The following is a 23,646-nucleotide window of genomic DNA, read 5'->3' as shown; positions in this document are numbered from 1 at the left end:
AACTTTTAGGTAGGAGCAATTTTACAAGTATGTTATCTGCAGCTTCTGAAACCAAAGGGGAATTAAGAAATTTGATTAGATTATAGGATAATATGATGTCTACTTTTGCGGATACTGTTGGTAAATCATAAGGTGAGGAATGAGTAACTACAGTAATCGGAAATAATTGCGTTGCACAAACACCGTACGTTTTACTTCGAGACTCATTATAAATGTTATATTCCGATCAAATTGAAAAGTGATTGCCTGCACAACAGTCGCATGTCATACTGTTCTGCTCTCATAAACACAGAGGATGTATCTCAATACTCAATAGATCATATTACCTTGTGGCATAAATTATTATATGCATTTTACGTCTGTTAGGAGATCAGTGTGATTTCCACAATTCAAGTGTGATGTCTTATACAATTATAAAGTTTTGACTAATCAAGGAAAGTTTCAGATTTTTAGGAACATTTTATAGAATAGAAAGTAATAATTAAATAGAATAAATATTTGAGATTTTTAGTACGTTAATTATTATGAGATTTTAACTAAATTGTGTAGTTAGGTAGTCTGATTAAACGATTTAGATTTACCGTCAGCGATTACTGTCCGAGGTAGAACATAATCATCTTTGGAATTCGTAGTCAAAACAGCGAATCAACGTCCAGTATGATTTATGTTAAATATAACCTACTATTACCTCGCGTGGAATTTCAATATGATCAACGATATTCATAGGTAAAACAAACCCTGTAACGGGAGATTTACTTTATAGATACCTTATTGCTCAAACAATTATGCTATTTACAAGTTTAAATACAACTGATTTAAATAAAGCACCGGTCTTAAACAATATTAGCTTTTTATATACTTATAGGAAAGGGGTATTCAGGAACCAGTTTACTTTCTTTACAGAATAACTGCTTAAATAGATAAGGCCAAAGAAGTGTAAATAGTAACTAAATACTTTATTTAATATATTGAATACGTAGTTTGGCTTGGCCCGTACCGCTACAACCAAATATTTAAAAAACCAGTACAGTGGTATAGTTATAGCAGAAATATTCTATGTTTATAATTTTTAGAACAATAATTAACACTGGACAGAGAAGTCATTAAGTGAAAGTAGTGACTGAACTAACGGTTGCAACGTATTCATTATTTTTCTCCCTAGTTTTTTCACTTATTTTACCAATTCTTGGTTATCGCCTCACTGCATAAAGTTCTGTTTTTCTCGTCTCTTTTGATAACTTATATATAAGTACTTGTGTCAAGAGCTCCTTGTGAATGTGGAACGTTACATATAGGTGACGAATTGAACCTGAATTAGTGTTGGTCTAGAGGTTAAAACGTCGCGTGAGGGTGTAGGTTCAATGTCCTTTCTATGTACTTGCATAAAATCAAAGGTGTGTCAGGCACAAAAGGCTGATGTCTTGCTTGAAAAAAATAATCAAACTAAATGATCCTAGTCTTATTCTTATATTGAAGCATAGAGTTATACAAAATTCTGTCGGGTCTTGGCTATTGCATACTAGTAAACTATCATTTTACCACTTTTAGACCATTGTAGTTAATATGAATACCTCGGATACCAAATACATTCACATAACACGTAGATAATTGACACTTATCATTGCGAGTAATCAAAGTTCTCATTGTCACCAAGACAGGTGTAAACATGGTCTAATAATTGCACTATTGTACTTGCAATGATTGTTAGGTAGACATTGGAGGTTAAATTAATTTATTATGACCTTCATAATGATCTTATTTACGTAATATGGTTTGTATAAGAAATTGGCAAAATCCTTCTTATTTATCGTAGAGAGTTTTGAAGAGCTGTTTCTTTTTAATCTAATTTGACGTAACTTTCCGGGGCCAAACTTATTCTTAGGTTCAACTATTTGTCATGTCTAATCCTTAACTCTAGATAATAAAAATGATTTTTCTATTAAAATATCTACGGATTTTTATAAAGCACCTATATGTTGTCCATGTCTTTACATAGACAAAAATAAATATTTATGTAATAACTAAAGCAATAAGAATTAAATACAAGTAGATACCAAGCAATTTAAAACGTGGTCACGTGTATAATGTTACGTTTACTTTTCTATTTTCTTAACACTGTTTGACCCAAATCCTTATGAAATATATATATTGCGTACTATGCAAACATTGTTTTGGTCATAAAAAATCATATTCTAACCATATTACCGGTTAAACAAAGTACAGGTTTTTTTGAGGTTAAATCTATATGTTTTTAAACTAGACTTATGCAATGTATATCTCAATCCTTATTATTATTCCGAAGGTGGATTTGATATACTTAAACCGTTTAAAGTTTTAGTTTAAGATATATGTATTAGTTTATAAAAAAACCCTTCATTTTTACTACTTACTCGTAGCGAGGACAAACTTTGTCTTCGAAATTTTGAAGTAAATAATTACTGTAGATTTTTGCTGTCATGTAAAGCATAGTTAAACTCGTTCGAACCCTGGTTATGCACTAATGGATTTTGCTACTGTTTTTCTTCTTATTATTCCATCTTCTTGCGAAGGTTGGTGATCATCATGGTTACTTTAATATTGGATGCCGGTCTTTTAAACAATAACTTTGTACTTTGACCAAGCCATTGTCTAAGGTTTTTCAGCCAAGTCGTGCGTCTGCGGCCAGGTCTCCTACCTTTGCCTTATGTGGTTAGCTGAAGGAACTCGTATTTTTTGGTGTTACGAAATACGTCTCCGAAATACTCAAGTTAGGGAAACTTCTTCTTAATAAGCACTTCTTTGTTCTTCTTCATTCTGTCCAGCACGCTTGCAATTCGTAGACCGCATACGAAGATATTTTAATCATAGGGACGTCGAAAAACCCAGCTTTTGTTTTGCACAATTATAAATACTTGAATTCCAATTTTAAAATAATATATTATTATTTAACGAAAAATTCGTGATTTGTCTGACCAAGCTAGAATATTTTTAAATACCAAAATCTATTACAATTTTACTCATGCAATTTTAGTTAGGTGCAGTGGGCCACCACTCGGTTTAAACCGACCCACGGGTTGTGCTTCGAATTGGTGGTCGAATTTCTCTTTCTATGTCCCCAATTAAAACTTGCTTGGTAGAGAAGATGAGTAGAACTTAAGGTAGAGCAGTGTTAATTGTTGGTTTTAACGTCTACCAAGTCTCTGAGGTTCGACCAGCTGTGCACTGATGGAGTGTCTGTCTATGTGCCTATTTAACATCGGTTGCTCGTCTAGCCTTAGTGGCAGGCACAGGAGGCTGATCGCCTACTTGCCTATTAGATTGACAAATGATCGAGATGTAATTTGTGAGGTTTCCGTTAAGCAATTGCGGTCATTCGTGACGGCTGCAACGATGCGTGTTGCACCTAATTCTTATCTTTATAGATGTTATTTATCTGTATAATGAAGTTTGTTTGTAAATTGTTTAGAGTTAACAGTAACACAAAAAATTGTAGAGAATTTCGGAAACATAAACAATTCTAAATTCTATATTTTGGTGGTATTGTCGCAAAAAAGGTTTTTAACATTTCGTAATAGCTGATATTTGTGGATTAATATAATTTATCTACTATAATATTATATCTAGCCCTATATATTTTTGATACATCATTGTCATCTAACTCTTTCATTTATTTGTCGCGTCGCATGACTTTGACGTTTGATAAGACCGCACTTGCGTGGAAATTACCAAAATATCCACTCGTTATAAATATATATTATTAAAAGAAATACCAGTGTATGCAAAAAGTAATATTTATTATAATTACAAACTATATTTTCATTATCTTTTATAACCTTAAACCTACTCTCGTTTTATGGACTCGAATCACGTTCAATTTGTTTTGACGTCAGGTTCCGTAGACTACAAATCTTGTTGGCCCCGATTTCACACAAGTAGTACGCGGTATAATAATTAAAAAAATATTTATAAAATTACAATATAAATAGATCTCAAACTTACTCATTGTAATATAGGTTTTACTAAAAAAAATTATACTAACCCAAAAAAACATTATTTTTCATTATTCAACTTAAAATCCTTCAAGAAACGAACGAACCACTTCTTAAAAGGCCAGCAAGTCTTTATTATTGAACGGTATATTTACTCATATTTCTTGTAACACCTAATATAGTGAAGCGGATATCCTTTGCAACGTATGAGTAAGACAAATAGTCATTTCCAATGGATTAAAAATTAAAACTTTGTCCACCCAATAGTTTTTTTTTTAATACTATTAGCCGTATCGTAAAATACACCATATTCATAATTACATTCGTATTCAATGTAATTAATTTAGTATTTTTACCGAAGTTTTTCTTTGAAACTCCTTTAAAGTGATATAATTAATTGCTTTTTATTAAGCAAACTAAATGCATCATATACATATACCGCTATGTCTTACGCACTATTTTTTAATTCCACAATATCGTACGTAATACTCGTATAATGCAAAACAATTTAGCCCGCCATTTTCGAAAAACCGCGCCAAACTTCGCTACACTAGAGCTAGCAAAGCTACCAAAGACAATTTTAAGAATTTTATTCAATTATTAACGTAATAGACTAGTATTGTTACTATAATTGTCTTAGCTTGAACCTATTTATCAGTTGACACATTTAAAACGGTTTTTGTGTCTCAATGTTTATTAATGTAACTAATATTTGTTATGTTAACGTAACTTTTAGCCATAAACCAAGCTAACACACAAACTACTAACTTGATTTACTAGTTATTAGAAGTAAGTCACTTCCTTAATAGATCTGCCCTATCAGTTACATAAGTACCGTAACTGCACTCCCGTATTAGCGTAACGCTTTTACTCTAATCCTACGAGATAGTTTAATTACATGCTAGTGAATACCATGGTCGAAACTCGGCCGATTTACGTCACTTTATTTTTGTTTTACAAGAAGGAAACATACGATAAATAAACAGAAATACGAGTTATAATTAGAGCTTTACAATTTAAAAAAAAGTTATTTTATCTTTATTTTAACAAAATAAGCTACCATTACTCTTATTCGACAACTATTTACTTTTATATCATATAGATAACAGTCCAGAATATATAGAAAAAGAACAACACAACAAAAAACAGTAAAATATTAACAATAATTTACAACCTATAAAGGTTTTATAATAAGTAATTTTCTCGACATAGCTGGTAATAAATTATGAATATTTTCCGAAAGCGTGAAAATATAACGAAACGTTTGAACCCCGACAAAATTTAGCACATCACCACGCATGCTATGAAGTCAAATCTGCCACAGATATTAAATGAACTATTCTAGCCATATTTGGTGAAATAATTTTATAGTAAATTTAAACTAAAGATTATTATTTCTACATAAGTCAAATCTAACTGTAAATCTTTATTGTAGATATTGTACTGTTTTTTGTTGTGTTGTTCTTTTTCTATATATTATGCACTATTATCTATATGTAAATAGTTGTGGAATAAGAGTAATCTGTAATGGTAGCTTATTTTGTTAAAATAAAGATAAAATTACTTTTTTTAAATTTGTAAAGCTCTAATTATAACTATTATATCTATTATAACAATACATATAAGGTATTTCATGGCTTACTATAAATTACCTGAACTATTACTATGTAAACATACTATAATCGTTCATTATTTATATCTATTAATTTTAAATGTGGTACACAAAATATTTACGGAGGATCTATGGAGATCACAATGAGTAGAACATAAATATATTCTGTATTCCTAACTTTAATTGCTTTACGTGAATGGCATACTTTTTGATCTGGTTTACTCACAGGTTACGGAAGAGATCATATGCTAGAAATAGCCTCTATTGTAATTGTGCAATATTTGCATTAATCGGTATCTAACTAGCAAGATGAGACATTACATTTTACTTAAACGATGTTCACGTAAAATGTAAAACTATTTTGTCAATTTTTTTAAAGTATGTTGACAATGGTTCGGTCACATTGTGTTGACGTTTGTGACGACAGTTGGGTCAAAAAGACCCTTACTTGTAATAACCAAGTAGCAAGAAACGACACATAGTACATAGACAGAAAGTCAGTCCGGTGTAAAGCTGGGGATCGAACCTACAACCTCAGGAATGAGAGTCGCACGCTGAAGCCACTAGGCTAACACTGCTGCTGCAAGATAGATTTATACATACTCTAATAAATATTTTTTGTTCCCTTAGTCAGAGTAAATACTAGAAACACAAACGTAAAGAAATTTAATACAGAGTTATACGATACATAAAACATCAAACAGATTTTGAAACCATTTTGCTTACACATAATGAAATATTACGTATATTATAGGAACTGCAATAATGCAACTTGCATGTCGCGGAGTCACGGTGGCTGAAGACGCCGGTGAGAAGGCACATACGACCTACTTATTTATTTTCGCATTTAAGGACTTTAAGGATGAGATTTAGAAACGAACTTAGCGCGAACTATCACTTCGTATGTCGGAATACAAAACATTTTTGCCGTACGAGAGTAAGTCCCGCTTCTGAATCTTTCCCTCAGTCGTTAGATTGGCAAAATCATATTCTTACGAATAACACATGCGTAGGTATCCATGAAGTATCAAAATGTGATAAAAATTAACTCTTACACAACATGGCAATGTGAATGTTATTGTTATTGAATAGTCTTACCTTTTTTAGCTTTGCACAGTGAACGACCCCGAGCCCATGATAACTAGAATTGTACATTGTCAATATTTAATCATTCCGAATCAGACCTACTATCGGACGCGTTAAACATTGATTTAGTTAATGATTCAAAATCAAAGAGATTTTAAATCCTCCTTTTATTGTCTCTAGTTTGTTTTGACTAACAAACAAAATGGTATTGTCATCATTTGGATGAAACTGAACTGATTCTATTTTCATACTATATTATTTTATAACGGATACGTTATGCAAAGTGCAATTGAAGTTAAAGTAAATTCAACATTTCCTTTACGCAAGCAAAGGAAACTCGGATAAAAAGCAAAATTCATTGTTCTTCGGTACCAATCACGGGCAGCAAATACACGAGAAAATCAAGGTGATTATTTTTTTATATTGCATAGACAATTCAACCCGCATTCATTTATGAACCGCGCTAACGTTCAGTAACATTTCGCGCGCAATTTGACTCGCGGGAAAAGTGACAGTTGTCATTTTTTTTAATTAAAAAGTGTTCAACGGTCTGTGACAAAAATTGAGTTTTCTAAATGTGATGCAATTCATCGAAAATGTCAATTTATGGTAAACTTGTTCAAATAATATTGATCAGTGTTTAATAATCAAGGTTTGTAAATACTTTTAAATATATTAATTTTGTATTCATTATATAATAATTTTGGTTATAGTTAATAGTTTATTTCTTATGAATTGCCTATAATTATTTTATATCGAAAAGTCAAAGTTTTTAAACGATGTGGGTTGACAGGAGCACTAAGGTTAGAGCAGGAGATGCACGTGTAGCCAGCCTATTAAGAATTGCTACGCTCTTTTGTTTAACGATATTCATAATTTTACATACATACACAGTTATAAATTTAAATAAAATTTACCTTTCAATTTTTATTTGTTTACAATTTTAAAAACTCAATAGAAATATTAAATACTTTAAATTTATTTGAGAAATCGAATTAATCGCAACTCGCATTATGCAAACGTCTAATTGTATGGTAAGTAAATGATTATTATCTATATAATCTATGTTGATCTTTTGTTAAAAGTATAAGTGAGCCCCATAACGTTATATAGGGCGACCCAAAAACAAACTTCTACTTCAGCAAAGCTAAAATACCAAAAAGTTATATGAATTTTGTATAAGTTGTATACAGCGCGTAATTGTCAGAAAAAAATCACCATTACCAGCAAATTACATTGTCATATGCTCGCGAAGGAAGCATCTTCAAGGTCAGAGGTCACAGATGAGCGTCACAACATAATTAGTAATTACCTGTCGACTTTCCGGCAAGACAAATTATTTATCATTGTCATAACACTTTGTTGAACAAAGGTTACATGGTTAAAAAATGAAAATAATTTTTTCATATTCTATAATTTGTAGGAAATATTTTGAAATCTTTTAATAAAATATAATACTATATCTAGTTTTTTTTAAAAACACGAAATTATCAAACGAACAAATAACCAAGAGTACAAATCTTATATCTGTAGAAAACAAATTAAAAATGTCTAATAAAATGTATTTTATTTGGAAAATATTGAGTTGCAAAGCATCTTATCTAACTGCAGAATTAAAATTAATTGTATTACCTTATGACTATTACCAATGACGGTTACGATTGCATTAAAAAACATTGCAAGTATAACAATTTAATATTAATTGCAAAGGAAACACAAATAATAGACTATATGTCTGAAACAAAGTGGTCTTATTGTCTTGAATCACGATTTGCTTCCAATAAAAAAATAGTTTTAACGTTATGACAATATTTATTGAAAGAAAAAAAATCTATGTTATGAAGGATAATCTAAATTGTCTTGAAGACTTTTGATCAATTCATAAATGCTTCTTGGAATCCGGATCCTAAGCGAGCTAAATCATATATGCACAAACATACACTTACTCCTCAGACCCAAAATGTGTACCTTCCACACCAAAATCTCTAACCGCCTGACAAATAATGATGATTTACATCATTAATAGTCATTATTAAAATCAGACTGATTCGTGTCCTTATATTTTCTTCCTTTATGGAGCAGAGACGTGGACAATGTTAGCCCGAGTAAGGCAAAGGATTTTACTTTTGAAATGTGGTGCTGGAGGCGGATTTTTAAAATCCCGTAGACGGCTAAATGCACCAATACATCCTTACCCAGCCCCATATTAAAACCTCGTTTAATAACCAAATGAATCGGCCATTTTGAACTTGGGCCACACAATGCGTAGTTGTGACGAGGACCTTGAGAAGCTCATCTTGATTGGCAATACTGAAAGCAAAAGATGCCGTGGACGTTCACCAACAAGGTGGACTGATCAAGTCAAGGACTCGAAATACTACACAGTTGTAAAAAGGGCAGGAACAAAATTGATAGGGTAAAATTATTCGGGCTAGGTCTTACAGCTGACCGCGATACTGAGTTACCAACCCAGGGAAAGAAAGACATTATTACACTTCTACTAATATTAGTTTTCAAGTATAGAACATCATTTTTATTACTACGTCAGTAAACTGTAAAAATATTATATTATTTACACAAGGTAGCTTGGATCTTCACAGAGGTCGCGAGAGATAAAATCTGTCATGATCTTCACTTTTTTAGATCTAATGTTTAAAATAACAAAACGTACAACATAGGGTCTTTTATCTGTAGTTTAAAACTGCCTAAACTCAAGGTTTTCAGAATATACGGTGACCGGAAACAAAAATACTAGACCAAGTACAACGAGCATTCTAAAGACATTAGGGTCAACACTTTTTAGTCTATGGATGCAATTCGAAATTTAAAATATTTTTTTATAATCTAATACGCATAAATATTCGATTATAGATAATAAATTTTGACTTATCTAATCTCTTAATAAAAGGCTGTATACATTGCAGAAGAATTTTTATAAATAAATTTTAATGAATTGCTTAAAATTCTAAAATTGCTACTGGCTCGTTGAATTCTTGTCAATGTATTTTTCTAATACAAATTCATAACGTACGTCTAAGTGGCTGAGTTGATGATATTTATAGAAATAAAATGCCAGTGTTACAAAGAAATTAGTCAGATTTAACCCTCGAGAGATAAGCTTTTCGGAAATAAAAATCTTATATTGGGTAGTTCAACATAAGTATGCAGGAAATGCGTTGGCGGCTCGAACATTAAGAAAAATGAAATAACGATGTAAATATTAACTTTATTTGTTACAGAATAAAAGGTTCTATAAAGAGCTTCTATAGCGTTAAACTTTATGACATAATATCGAAATTTTAGCAAATAAATTGTACTACTATATTTATTGTCGTGACAATTGACAACCTTATTATTTATCCGTGGAAGTAGTGTACACGTAGATGGTCAACCGAATCTTATTAGGAATAGATAGTAGCTTAGGAGTGGATCAAGGACTTCAGGCGACCCGCAGGCCTTGTAAAGGCCTAGGTACACTCTCATGTGTGATAAATCATCGAAATATTGGGTCATAATATACGGAGACGATATTAAATTATTAACGTAATTATACGTCTGCCTCGCTACATTACACAATCTATTAATATAAAATCTGGCTGTGGAACTGGAATTAATTTATAAAGAAATATACTACAACAGAAACACGAATAGGAATGCGTACGTACAATGTAAACAAAGGTAGATACACGTGTATAACTTTTGTTAAAATATTATATAAAAAAAATTAAATGCCTCTATAGACATCGCCAGTCTCCAAAAATAGGCGTCAGCACTTCAACCATAACCAATAAAGTACAATACAGTAATCCCACATAATATACCAATATTATGTGGGATTTAACTACAATTATACATTAAAAAAACGCCGTGAAGGTTTTAGTCAACCTATCAAACGATTTTTTTTCAGATAATAAAAAGACCTATATAAGAACTATTTGTCTTTAGAAGCTCCAGTATCCTTTAGCCAAATGTCATTGATAATTCTAATAAACTAAGAGAGATATTATTAGCTTTGTTTGAAAACAATAGCCCCTTCTGTGACCTTTGAGTTAAACGTATACGTTTTATTTTTATTAAATAATTATTTAACAATCATTTGTAAATACAATAATAGTGAAAAATTAAATGTAATTGCAATGTAAACCTAGAACTATGTTTCGTTTAGAAACATCGTATCATGCACATTATCTTTATAAACAAAAGGTGCCGCAGATAAGTATAATATATCAATGCAATTTATCAAAGAGGTATTAGAAATAAGTTTTAATGTATTATGTTATAGCCGTCTCTTTTAGGACTGATCCTCAGACTTATGTATCTATTCCGTGAATATTTCTAATAGGCAAGTGATCAACACTCTGTGTGTGACACACACTGGCGTTGCGTAGAGATGTTGGGTCTCTCTGCATCTACCATGGGGTGTGTTCAGAAGAGTTGTTCGGTCTAATACCCGCAGCTGAGTTTCATTATCGGACGTCAAGGCAAAATACCATCCATATCACCTCGACGTCCGTCGTTCCACAACTGAGCGCGCACTACAGCTATGTGGAACCAGCTGCCCGTTTGCCTGCTATTACATAAAAATAAAACATCGTGGACTTTTTTTTGGTCTAAAACATGCTTTTTTCCTCGCGATGATCCTCCACCGTACCGTCGAGTGTTAAATATGCCATAACTATTTTTGATAGTAATATTTAAATATCTATTTTATATAAGACATAAATAAATAACTATTTATCTAACGTATATAAATGTTATTAATGGCTTCGAATCTCTTAAAATCAACCGTGGTAGGGACAAGAAAAAGATGGCGCGTAACGGAATAATGTGACGCTTAACCGAAAAATGTGACGGTTTTATTTTTTGCAACGCCGATGAAGAAATTTTACTTCAAAAAAAAAACTTTAAACATAGGAGTTTTGGCCTAATGATACAGAATGGTCGGCTTTAGCTCAATCCCGGCCATGACAGGACTGTGTGTTGCTTTTGACACTTGCTCGTATGCGGTACGGAAAACGTTGTGAGTAACGAACTTAGATGAAAGAGTTGATGGTGTTTCGGGCACAGAAGGCCGATAACCTGCTTAGCTGTTAGAAAAAGCAAATGATCACTAAAGAGATACAGAAGTCTGCGCAAAAACCAACCACTTAACAAAACTTTTAAACATTAGTGAACACGTGTTATATTTTTTGAAGAAGTCCTTAGTTGACAGTGTTTTAGCACCTCTTTCCCTCGGATGAGCTAAAGCTGGTGGTTCTGCGCCTACTGCGGACTCCGTCCCATCGAAGTACCTGAGTTATACAATAGAGTGGACTGGTGTCTCGCGTTCGCCATTAATATTATCTTCTGCAATACAATACAATAATAATAACAAAGGCCGTTTATTGCCAATCTTTACAAATACTTACAATATACACTATACAGTTTAAATTGCTTTTCTTTTTACTCGTTATTCTAGCTTCCTTTAGTACTACTGATCGGATCACTTTCAAGTGTGAAGGCCTCCACCTTATTTCAAATTCCTCTATCCATGGCATTCTTTCTCTATTCCCTTCCTGCTAACATCTTCTACTTTTTTTCGGGCGTGCAACAAAAGCGTTAAAATATAGCATGATTACGTGATTCTTCTACAAAAACACTAACAAAAAAGATAGACAAAGATTTGTAGCTTGTAGCAAATCTTTCATTAATAGTTTTTACGAGAAATCTTGTGTACTATATTTACTGTTTTATAATAAGAATGAACAAAGCAGGTTGTATATCCGAGAAGAGGCAGCATTAGAAAAATATTCGTACTAGCCGCTTACAATAAAAAAATATTCCAAACAACCAGAGATATAATATAATATTAGGTCCTTACATATGAAACTGGCGTATTTCGTACTGGCCACTTTAATCACGATGTTCTCCTCTTTGGTAAGGAATTCCAAATTGAAATTTGTACTCATGTATTTGTGCTTCGATGACCGTCATTCATTTGTTTTTTTCTTCTGTTTGGGTCACTCATTTTACAAAATGGAAAACTTAAAGTATCGCATTGTTTACGAGTACGAGTTCCGCCATGGCACTAGTGCTGCGGAATCGACTCGAAGGGTGAATGATGTGTATGGTGGTCACGTTGCAAAAGAAAACACAGTTCGTTTTTGGTTCCAACGTTTTCGTTCTGGAAATTTCGACCTGCAGAACAAGCCCCGTGGACGGGCTGAAACCCAAGTTGATAATGAAGTATTGAAGGCTATTGTGGAAGCGGATCCATCGCAAACCTCGTCCGTCCTAGCCTGCAGCTAGCAGGCTGCGGTGTTAGTGATAAAACTGTTTTAATTCACTTGAAGCAAATTGGGAAGATTAAAAAGCTTGAAAGGTGGGTACCTCACGAATTGACTGAAGCAAACCGCTAAACGCGCGTCGACTGCTGCGTTACATTACTGAACCGGCACAATAATGAAGGTATTTTTAACCGAAACCGAACCTGTGATGAAAAATGGATTCTTTACGATAATCGGAAGCACTCAGCGCAATGGTTGGATCCTGGCCAGCCAGCCAAATCCTGCCACAAGCGAAAATTATCCCCAAAAAAGTTACTTGTAAGCGTTTGGTGGACTAGTGCCGGTATTGTTCATTGCAGTTTTCTCAAATCTGGCCAGACTATTACGGCTGATGTCTTTTGTCAGCAATTGCAAACCATGATGGAAAAGCTAGCGGCTAAACAACCTAGGCTGGTCAATCGCTCCACGCCACTGCTACTTCACGACAACGCTAGACCACACACTGCACAACAGACGGCTACCAAATTAGAAGAGCTTCAATTGGAATGTCTAAGACATCCTCCGTACTCCCCTTTGGAGAACTTCTTGCAAGGGAAAAAATTTAACTCTGATGGGGCAGTCCAAATCGCCTTCACAGATTTTATTGATTCCCGTCCGACTGGTTTTTTTAGTAAAGGGATCAATGAACTACCTATGAGAAGGCATAAGTGCATAAAAAACAATGGTTCATACTTTGATTAATTAAATATATTATATCCCATACAAAACGCCAATTTCATATGTAAGGACCTAATATATCGCAAGACCCATGCTTTATACTACAAATTGTTGTACATATAAATTTGAACCATAACACGAAAATCATTAACATATTTTAAAACAATTATTGAAAATCATTTCAACAAACCTAACGTCTTTACACACCATTTATGTTAAGTCAGAAAAGCAGTTGTAAACTATGATAGGTATATCAATTACTTTATTTATATTTTTATTTTATTTAGCGTTTACCATAGGTAAAGGTTTCCTAAATTCTTAACTATTATGGAGACGACGTCGCCACAGAAATAAAAAAGACCGCTGTAGGCCACAAACATAGGCTCCACCATCACGTGTATGTTGAGGCTATTCAACTCCTTGACACCACGGGCCTAGTAAAAAGACTGAAAAGTAGAAAACCATTTGAACTGGTATATTAAGTGTTAAACTGTGAGCGGAAAAATAGAACACAAGAACAGAGTGTCTTCCCTTTAATAGAGACTCTGTTCTCTGAGAGAAGTTAATAAGGTTAGACTTAAATTACTTCTTAGTATTCAGTTAGGCTAGATCGTAATGTTCCATGATGTCTTAGTAAAGACACACGTATAAAAACAATTATACCTTAACAGCTTTTACTTTCAAATAAATGTAATATTGCATCAACAATTTATCTATAATTCTTCTATGAAATTAAATCGCATCTCAATAAATGGTATTAAGAACAAGTTAAGGCTCAGTGATCGTGTTGCAATAGCTAAATGAAAGGCTGCAACATTTACAATGCATTGTTACTAGTTTAGTATTTACTTTGTCAGTCTAGTGTGCATTTATCTACCTTAAATTAGTTCCAGTATTATGAAAAGTTATTTTTTATGCATTGAAATATAATTCTAATAGTCTTAAATGTATAATTTTACACTGTTACACAATAAAATGTATTTCTCTTCAATTATTAAAACATAAGCACGAATTTATGCCAAAAACCACAATAATTGCATTATTATTCTCAGCACGTTTTACTAATTACAGACTAAACCATTTAACTTTAAAAATTAATAAATACACAAAGTACCTATGAAAATACTGCATTTTTCGTGTAAACAAATGTAAGTGGGACATTACATTACACATGAGAATCATATTTTTTAATATTATGTAATAAAACTTAAGTGTAAGTGATAAGAACTGATAAGCCAGGAAAAAAGAAATTTCTTCTCAAAATTTTGAACTGGTAGGACGTTTCATTCATTTCAAAATACGTAAAAAATTTGGTTTTATGTAAAACGTCAAATATGATAAGCTGTCAAAATTCTAAAAACATCTTTATTTCGCGCGATTGTTGTAGGTACGTCAGTCATAGATTATAAACAAGCTTATTGCGTCATGTAAGACCATTTCACAACAGGGAATTTACCTAAACCAAAGACAAAAACATGTATAATGATAGCAAAAACATATATAACCTACGTACAATGCCATTATTTCGTATTTCAACGTTTACAAAACAAAAACTGTTTACACAGTTTATATTGTTCAAATGTTTACGGTCTCATTACCTTTTATACAGTAGTTATAAAAGCTAAATGATATTAGACAATTCATAAAATAAATAAAACCTTTCGTATCACCTCTTGAATAATTAGGGGAAACCTAAAATTATTATTTAATGTAATATCCATTTAATAACGAGAGTACAGAAAATATTTTTTAAAACAAGAACATATTCAAACTATCCGTTGTTGTCGACTTCAGGGCTGGATTTAGAGGCCCCAAACTATTTTCCTAATAATTAATGACACTAATAAAAAAAAATCAGTCGAGAAACTAAGTATTTTCTTTTAGTATTTAACAAACATATAAAATATAAATACAGATTAATGATTTCTGTTAATATTTAATAACAATATAATCATGTTTGTACAAAGTTAAGGTAAAACAGCGAAAAAAATATCAAAATATAAGTTGTTTACTAGTGTTTACTAGTCGGAATTTTTTTTCGAAGTCTCTACTGTGGGGGCCCCGTCAGTCGTGGAGAGCCATGGCCGGGAGTCTAGGGCTACAGGCCTCCACAAAAGAAAAGCCTGGTAGACTAAAATACTATATAATGTATTAATATTTTCGATGTTTAAATCGGGGCTAAACAAATCACTTTAACGTGAAGTGGTTGATAACTAAAATTTCTTCCTTGGTACATATACAACTAGTTATAGTGCAGTAAAAGCTATCTTTAATAAGACACTCACTGTACTGGTTACAGTATGGGTTGACTGTTTATGTATGTACGTACGTATGTAACGTACTGTTGTACGCGCGTGTGTTTAATTCGCGCGCTCTCTCAATACTATCTTGGATGGATGGATCTTATAATTATGAATTTAGATTTAAATACAATCAATGGCGCTACAACCTTTTTAGGTCTGAGCCTCAGATTTCTGTATCTGTTTCATAATCATTGGATAATCGAATAGGCAAGTAGGTCATCAGCCTGCTGTGCAAGTCTAAGACAAGCCGGTTCCATCACGATGTTTTCCTTTGCCGTTCGACCTAATGTTAAATGCGGACATAGCAAGAAAATCCATTAGTACAGCCGGGGATCGAACCTACGACATCAGGTATGAGAGGCGCACGCGGAACTCAACAGGCCAACACTACTCGTATATTTATTATCTGATTAATTTACACACTGTCTGAATTCACAAGGATTGTATTATTCATAATTTGTGGTATTATTTATTTCGCAATGCTCTACCAACATAAATTATATTAAAAAAATGTTTTGTTTATTTGTTATATTAGGTTTTTAGTTTAAATTTGTATTAATAAGTTTTTGTTGATATTAGTATTAAGTTTAAAATGTAAGATATTAAGCAAATGCATTATTTTTATTTATGATAACAAAATCAATAAAACCCCGTTTTTTTCTACTATAAATACATAGGCGTGTCAGTCTCCGTCCCAATTAGATAATTTCACGGGTTCTGTAGTATCTCTTATGTAGACAAGTTCACATTTCAAGGATCGTCATGCTGGCTTAAATGACATTGCTTGTGGCGGCGTCCATGCGTCGGGTTGTCTCTCCCTAAAATATGTAGAGAGGGCCGATAGCTGGCCATGCGTCATACTCGTAAACGGGTGCTACTTGTGGTGACTGTCGTACCTGAATTCGTGTATGCGGTGATGTTAGTTATTTCGACTATGTATTTGCGTATTGTTCCCACGAGAATGTAAGTGCGTGGTCCTATTTCAAAATAATTACTTCAATATGTCAATTATTTTCCGATTTATTATTAAACGTTATGCGGACTCGTACTCGATGAGGTGACGGTGTGCCGTTATCGCACAACACTCGCTCATTCTGCTAGCGCTCTTAGCACGGTGTTGTCTTACGTTTCATTAGAAATTATAAATATGTTCTTTAAAAAAAGTTCCAATCCAAATATTAAGAAATCATATGTTGTACCGAAATGTACAAATACAACCAGCAATGAGACTGCCAAGCTATGAATAGATTAGGTCGCAAAGCACCAATCATAGGCCATTTATTCTTTAAAAGACCAGATTCGTCTATTTTTTATATTTCTTACCTTCGCGACTTCATTTATGACAACTATTTTTAATATGTTTCCTCTTTGATAGCCGCAGATTCTTTAAGAGTTACGGCACCAAATATTTGTTCAGCCATCTTCGTAGTAGGTACACCAAGCAGCTTAATGTATTTTTGTTGCTGTTATGCGTCCGTAGCGCATCACAAACCACAAATTTGAATCTGAATGAGCTATTGTATCATATTTTACTTGAAGACATCTTGATTCCGTCATTTCGTCTTACAAAATATCATAAAACTTTCGACGTCAACATCTACAAAAAGATATTTTGAAATGATTAATTAAATAATTAATTGACATCTTTTCAACATCTCATTTTTCACATACATAATGTGAGAGAGAGCACTGTATTTGAAATTGTCAAAGTTTTTAATACTACCATGTCAAAAAACATCCTTCCTGACATGTTATACCCCTTGTACCAAAGTGATTCGTGATTCTATATTTGACCGTACACACTTAACTTACCCTTTTTACTTGTTACGTACCAATGGCTTCATCACCATGGCTGTCTGTTGCCGATCTGAAATAAGTTACAAATAAAAAGAAATAAATTGGCCTTACCAAATATATGTACATTTGTAATAAATCAATGTATGTATTTCGTTAAATTTACTAAGAAGATGTACCTATATTCGCATATGTACATACGTACCTAAAGATAAAAAAAACATTAAAACATATTGGTTGTCTATAACATAAAATTTAATAAAATTCGATGAAAACAATTTAGAATAGGTATAAATTATTTTCACCTTTGCATTTCGGCGGCAACGTAACCATTAATTGTTGATATATAATTGGCAACCATTAGTGCATCTATTTTAGGCAGATTATCCGATTACCCTTTTTTGAACCCTTCATCTAATTCGTTAATCGAATATAAACACTATTAACGTAATGCGCGAATGAAAACAAAACAAAATACCGCGCAAGCTCTTTGGCGACTTGCTACTAAGCGGAGCGTTGTAAATTGACGTCACATTCTTACTTGGTAAGCTCTGTTCTGTAAAACTCAACAAAGACGGTTTATAACCATGCACATCTGGTATTTACGTGATCGCAGTGCCAACACGTGAAAGGATCTTCCCGCGTGATCGGTGGTGGTTAAAATGGCATGGTGGGCGTTAAAATCGCCAAATATCTGAAATCGTGTCAGCGGTCGGAACCCTTTCCAGCAGGAATTATAATATTATTAGAGGCTTATATAATATTTAGTCGTTACAGAGTTCCTCCATTCGTTATTTTAGCCGTGTTAACAAAGGAAAAAAAAAATATTTTTACACAAATATGCTACAAACATTAATTCTTAAAAAGTCTCTCTATATAGGTACCAAAATGGCGGATGGCTTAGAATCTGGTGCAGGTCTAGCCTGGAGGCTGTTAGCGACACTAGAAGGTGGTTCTCTTTTTCTGGCAACATCAGCGCTAATAGCCTACACTGCGCGAGCGAGGGTAAAAAAACACAAGCGACGACGCAATGTCAACAGTGTTCTGGTAAATAAAAACATATTACTATTTATTTATATAATTTTCGATGGTGAAAAGTTCCAATAAACTAAATAATTTATCAAATATAATTAAAGTACCTTAAAAGTACTTTTATTGTGCTATAATGCAAACAACTAGTTAAAGATATATAATAGAACTGTTTATAAACAATATGTGTTGACCTAATGGATTTGTGCAACTCTCATGTGGACGTAGGCTTGATCAGTGCACTTATGGAGTTTCTATCTTCGCATTTAACACTCGTTAAGTGCGAATGCAAAAAGGAAAACATCGTGAGGAAACCGACATGCTTTATACCTGAGGCACAGAAGTCTGATCACTACTAGCTACAGAAAGCTAATGCCTAGACGTAAAAGATTGTAGGTAAGGTATTTAAGTTAACAGAAAATTACGTAATTTCGTTTAGAAAGTGTAGAAGTCAGCGAAAATTGCATGTGGGTAGTAACAATTATTTAGCAATATATAAAGTAATAAAAGTAATTAATAATACAAAAAAAAATCTCATTATATACATTTTCTAAAACGTTTAAACGTTGATATAGAATTTAACTACAGATATAAAAATCTTAAGTCAGATCCACTAAAAGGTGGTACGATCTTTTAAATTATACCTAAAATACATTACTATAGAAAGAGATTCATCCGTATTTCAATCCGCATTTGAATTATCATATTTCAGGTAACAAACACAACAAATTCTCTAGGCAGAGAAGTGAAACGAAGACTAGAAGCTTGTGGTTGTGTGGTACACACATACGAGTCGAGTGGCGCGAACATATTCGCTAAAGTCGACGCTTTGCTTGTCATCGGTGCTGAGACACGTCCCGGCTTGGATGGCATAGTCGAACTTGTTTCTACTGATGTTTATGATAATTTGAAGGTATCTATTATAAGTTTTTATATTCTATTTCCATTTATGGTACGACTGAAATATCACTTTAAACAATTGTATAGTGATAATAATTAAATACATTGCTTTTATCATGAGGAAAATGAAAGTGAAATGAATAGCTATTAGAATTCCTGTAGGCACTTAAATTTGAGAAACCAACACGTTTTGTTTAAACAAAAACAGATAGATTTTTTTTAAAGGAGAGTTACACCTACAAACATTAAATTTAATACTGGCAAAGCAGTTGTGGATTTTAGTGATTGCGTGATTTTGACACGTGTGAAGGGAGAATCTCAGCAAGGGTTCATACATACGGACGCGTATAGACCTAGTTAAAGAAAACAAAGTCCATTTTTAGAGGAGATTTGACTCTCCCATTCTGCTTAGCGTCTCGACCAGAGATGTGACAGAAGGTAAAAAAAGGATAGTTATTTCTAATAAAAAAATAGGTGAGTGGCTTATAGACACATGTATAATTTAATAATGTGTAATTTTTAGTTATTGGAATCCCTGTCACTAATAGTACAACGTGGGGGCTGCATTGCCTGGGCATCAGCTGGTGTAAGAAGTGACACCTTCAGTGAGGCAACACACGCATTTGACGCGGTCCTTCGTGCTAGTTTAAAATACGTCTCGAAAAAGTATCCCTGTTTGTTTCTTAATTATTTCATTGAATGACATTATGAAATTTTAATTATAATTAAATATAAGTTTATACATTTATTTTATAGAACAAACGCAAACGGGCAGTAGGCTCAACTAATGTTAAGTGATATCGCCCATGGACACTCTCCTGATGGCTCACAAGTGCGTTGTAGGCCTTTTATTTATTTGAAAGCATAAAATACTTTACCAACTAGATTTGACCGCATACTTAGCTATAAGAATTATAATTTACCAATCTATGTCATTCAGACAGATATATTAAAGGTACTTTTCATGAAAATCCTTTATTTTTTTAGACACATTTTACTAAAACGAATCTGGCCATAAATACTGTTACATAAAAATTTTTCATTATCAACTTTTCATTTTCACTTTATTTCAACTTTTTAATTACGTTGAATTTGGAATACGTATATTATTTTAACTTCTTTCGGCGCAGAAGCGCCATTTCACATATTTTCGTGTTCATATGAAATTACAATAAGAAATGGGGTGTTAAATAAAATAGGATTACAGTGGTCGCCTTACACAAAGCCGGCGGTCAGATTCCAGACACTTCAAAAGCTTAGTACTTGATACTAATCAACCGTATGTTTGTACATCGTACTGTCAACATATACAATAACACTTCGTCTGTCGAAGACCAGAAAAGATCAGGTCGTTAATGCTGTTAAAGCCAGAATTCCTGGAAACCCCATTAAGAAGCAAAAAATCTTATCGCGAGTAATGAATATTCCCGCTAGTACTATATCGCGTATTGACAAGACCTGAAGCTCGATGCTTATCGTCGATATACAGGATATACCCTTAATCAATTAAAGAGAGTGGATTGATGAAAAAGCCTTCTGTCGCTATGCGCCAATGAAAAGCGCAGAAATGTCCTCTATACCGTTGAAAACATTTTCACGATTGAAGAACACTACAATAAGCAAAATGATAGAATGTACGCTCACAGTTCCTAAGAAGCTGGTCAAGTGGTCGTAAAGGTACAACGTGGTCATCATCCTGCGTCAGTGATGGTTTGGTGGGTTCCGATTTATCAAGGAGTCACAAAACTATATTTTGTGAAAAAGGAGAGAAAAGTTCTGCCAAAGTGTTTCAAGAAATTCTTGAATCATGTTGGGAAACCTCTCAGAATTACACTTTAAAAAATTAGAAATTGAAACAGTGCGTAAATTCATATATTCGTGGCCAAACAGATTAACGATCTGTATGAAAGCCAAAGGTCGCCATTTCGTATAGAATATTTTTAACTTTTTGCTGACACTATAATAAATATTTCGGTATAAATTTTAATAATATTACATTACTTCATTAAAAAAATGCATTTTCATTTGTAACAGAACTTATGGCTAAACTAGGTACATACTCGACTTGATTTGATTCAATACTATATTATGATCTTTATTGAGGACGTTTAATTTTTATTAAAGACTTTCAACATTACTGGAGTTAAGTTTTACACAAACAATATACAAACAGAATTATACAAGCATTATATTAGGTATACTGTGTTTGTTGTTGTTGAGTCTTTTCACGATATTTTTTCGATTATACGATATTGAGTATAATTTGACATCATAAAGCCGTTTAATCCCGTTTGATGTAAATAAAAACGCCTGAAAATAAATACTTATACAATTCTTAAGGGCCCGTTGTGAAGCGATTTGGATCGATCGAGATGAATGCGTGGAGCGTGTAGCGGATAGCGTTATCGCCACGCTCGTGCCTTGTGACACCAGACAACGCGTACAAACTTATCCCGTTTACAGGTAGAAAAAAGAAGACAATATTTTTTAATAAGATTTTTTTTAAAATTATGATGAGAAAAAACCGTTCCTTTGAACCTCTTTACATCTAACATCTAAGCCTGTGTATACTATCCCAACAGCGCTGTTTACGCCACGTGCCTTAACCACTTAGCCAAAACGAACCAACAAACCAGTGGCGCAACAACCTTTTTAGATTTAGGCCTCAGAGTTGTGTATCTGTTTCATGATCGCTTGTAAATCTAATAGGCAAGTAGGTGACCAAACTCCTGTGCTTACACACGCCGTGAACTTTTTGGTTTTATTGTAATGTTTTCCTTTATCCATCGACCAAACATTAAATGCGCACATAGACAGAAAGTTGATTGGTGCACAGCAGGGAAAACCTACGACCTCAAGGATGAGAGTCGCCCGCTGTAGCCACTAGGCCACTGATGGTTTTAAAGAAATTAATTTCCTGAAATAATCAAACAAACATATTAAAACATAGACAATATAATAGTTTTCATTCAATTTACACGTTTACCTGATATAATAACCCTTCATCCTTTTCATCCTTAACAAGATATTATAGTTTAGTTTTAATATTAAAAAAATATGTTATATAAACAAACTAAACAGTTTTTGGGTCAAATTGTAAATAATTCGAAATTTCTAACTAAGAAAATAGAATATTACTGAATATAATTTATATCCGTTATTAAGTTTTATTCACTTTTACAGGAACATTGCAGTACAAATAAGCAAGTTCCTTACAAGATGGCTGAAGAAAATCACTTGACTTACCTGAGATTAATTTTATTATAATTATTGTAAATAAAGTTTTATATCAAGTTCCTTGTTCCTTTACTTCGTTGTTTTTCTAAGACAATAGTCACAAAGCTTCCGCACAAATAGTGCGGAAGGAGCGTTACACGCAAGTAAAAACAATGAAATGTCCAATTTAAATAGTTTTCCGTCCAGATCTTATGAATTTTACAAAATTTTAAAAATAAAGCATAGAAACCGTTTAAAAATAAAGAATCATCGAACATTATTATTTTCCTTATGATGATATTAATTTATCACTAATGGGAAAATCAAATTATTTTACATAAACACACTTGACTGTTTTATATCACATTCAAAATGTCAAAATTAAATTTTTATTACTAATCTATATAGTAATCTAAATAGATAGTGATATCGAAGTTTGTTTTTTCTTAAAAGAGAAACTAATGCTTATTTAGGGAACTCAGACAGACGGGATATTTTTTCACGAAAATGTATAGCTGCTAGGGTATGGCTGGTAGAATCAGCCAACATTTACGGCTAGACTATGGACTCGGACAAAAAGTTATTTATAAAAAAAAAGAATATGTTAAGACTACAAAACATTATAAAATTATAAACCACAATATATTATTTGACAAGATTTTTAAAATCATTTCAGATTATTTATTAGTGACAATGACTGATTGTTTATAGGACATATACAAATTTTTGTTTTAATTCTGTTAAACTAAAGTTCC

General features: G+C 32.8%; 1 protein-coding gene across 2 annotated transcripts; it reads left to right on the top strand.

Moving 5' to 3' along the window:
* Positions 1-6,945: 6,945 nt before the first annotated feature.
* On the top strand, positions 6,946-22,972 carry LOC123714272. Of its 2 annotated transcripts, none has more exons than XM_045668480.1 (6): positions 6,946-7,072; positions 18,627-18,793; positions 19,488-19,688; positions 20,199-20,341; positions 22,016-22,138; positions 22,859-22,972. In XM_045668480.1, exons 2-6 carry the CDS (start codon positions 18,635-18,637, stop codon positions 22,914-22,916), a joined length of 684 nt encoding a protein of 227 aa, XP_045524436.1. In that variant the 5' UTR covers positions 6,946-7,072; positions 18,627-18,634; the 3' UTR covers positions 22,917-22,972. The 2 variants fall into 2 exon arrangements, with proteins under 2 accessions (XP_045524436.1, XP_045524435.1); XM_045668479.1 differs by lacking the exon at positions 6,946-7,072 and adding an exon at positions 7,134-7,318.
* Positions 22,973-23,646: the final 674 nt, after the last annotated feature.

This window comes from Pieris brassicae, chromosome 9 (assembly GCF_905147105.1).
Source record: "Pieris brassicae chromosome 9, ilPieBrab1.1, whole genome shotgun sequence".
In the NCBI taxonomy this organism is placed as follows: Eukaryota; Metazoa; Arthropoda; class Insecta; order Lepidoptera; family Pieridae; genus Pieris; species Pieris brassicae.
Note: the sequence above shows the minus strand (reverse complement) of the source record. Positions and strands in the feature narration are given on the sequence as shown.

Coding starts and splice junctions, on each gene's coding strand:
- LOC123714272 (XM_045668480.1), top strand. CDS start 18,635: ATGGCGGATGGCTTAGAATCTGGTGCAGGTCTAGCCTGGAGGCTGTTA. Junction 18,794..19,487: donor GCAATGTCAACAGTGTTCTG/GTAAATAAAAAC, acceptor ATCATATTTCAG/GTAACAAACACAACAAATTC. Junction 20,342..22,015: donor TTAAAATACGTCTCGAAAAA/GTATCCCTGTTT, acceptor ACAATTCTTAAG/GGCCCGTTGTGAAGCGATTT.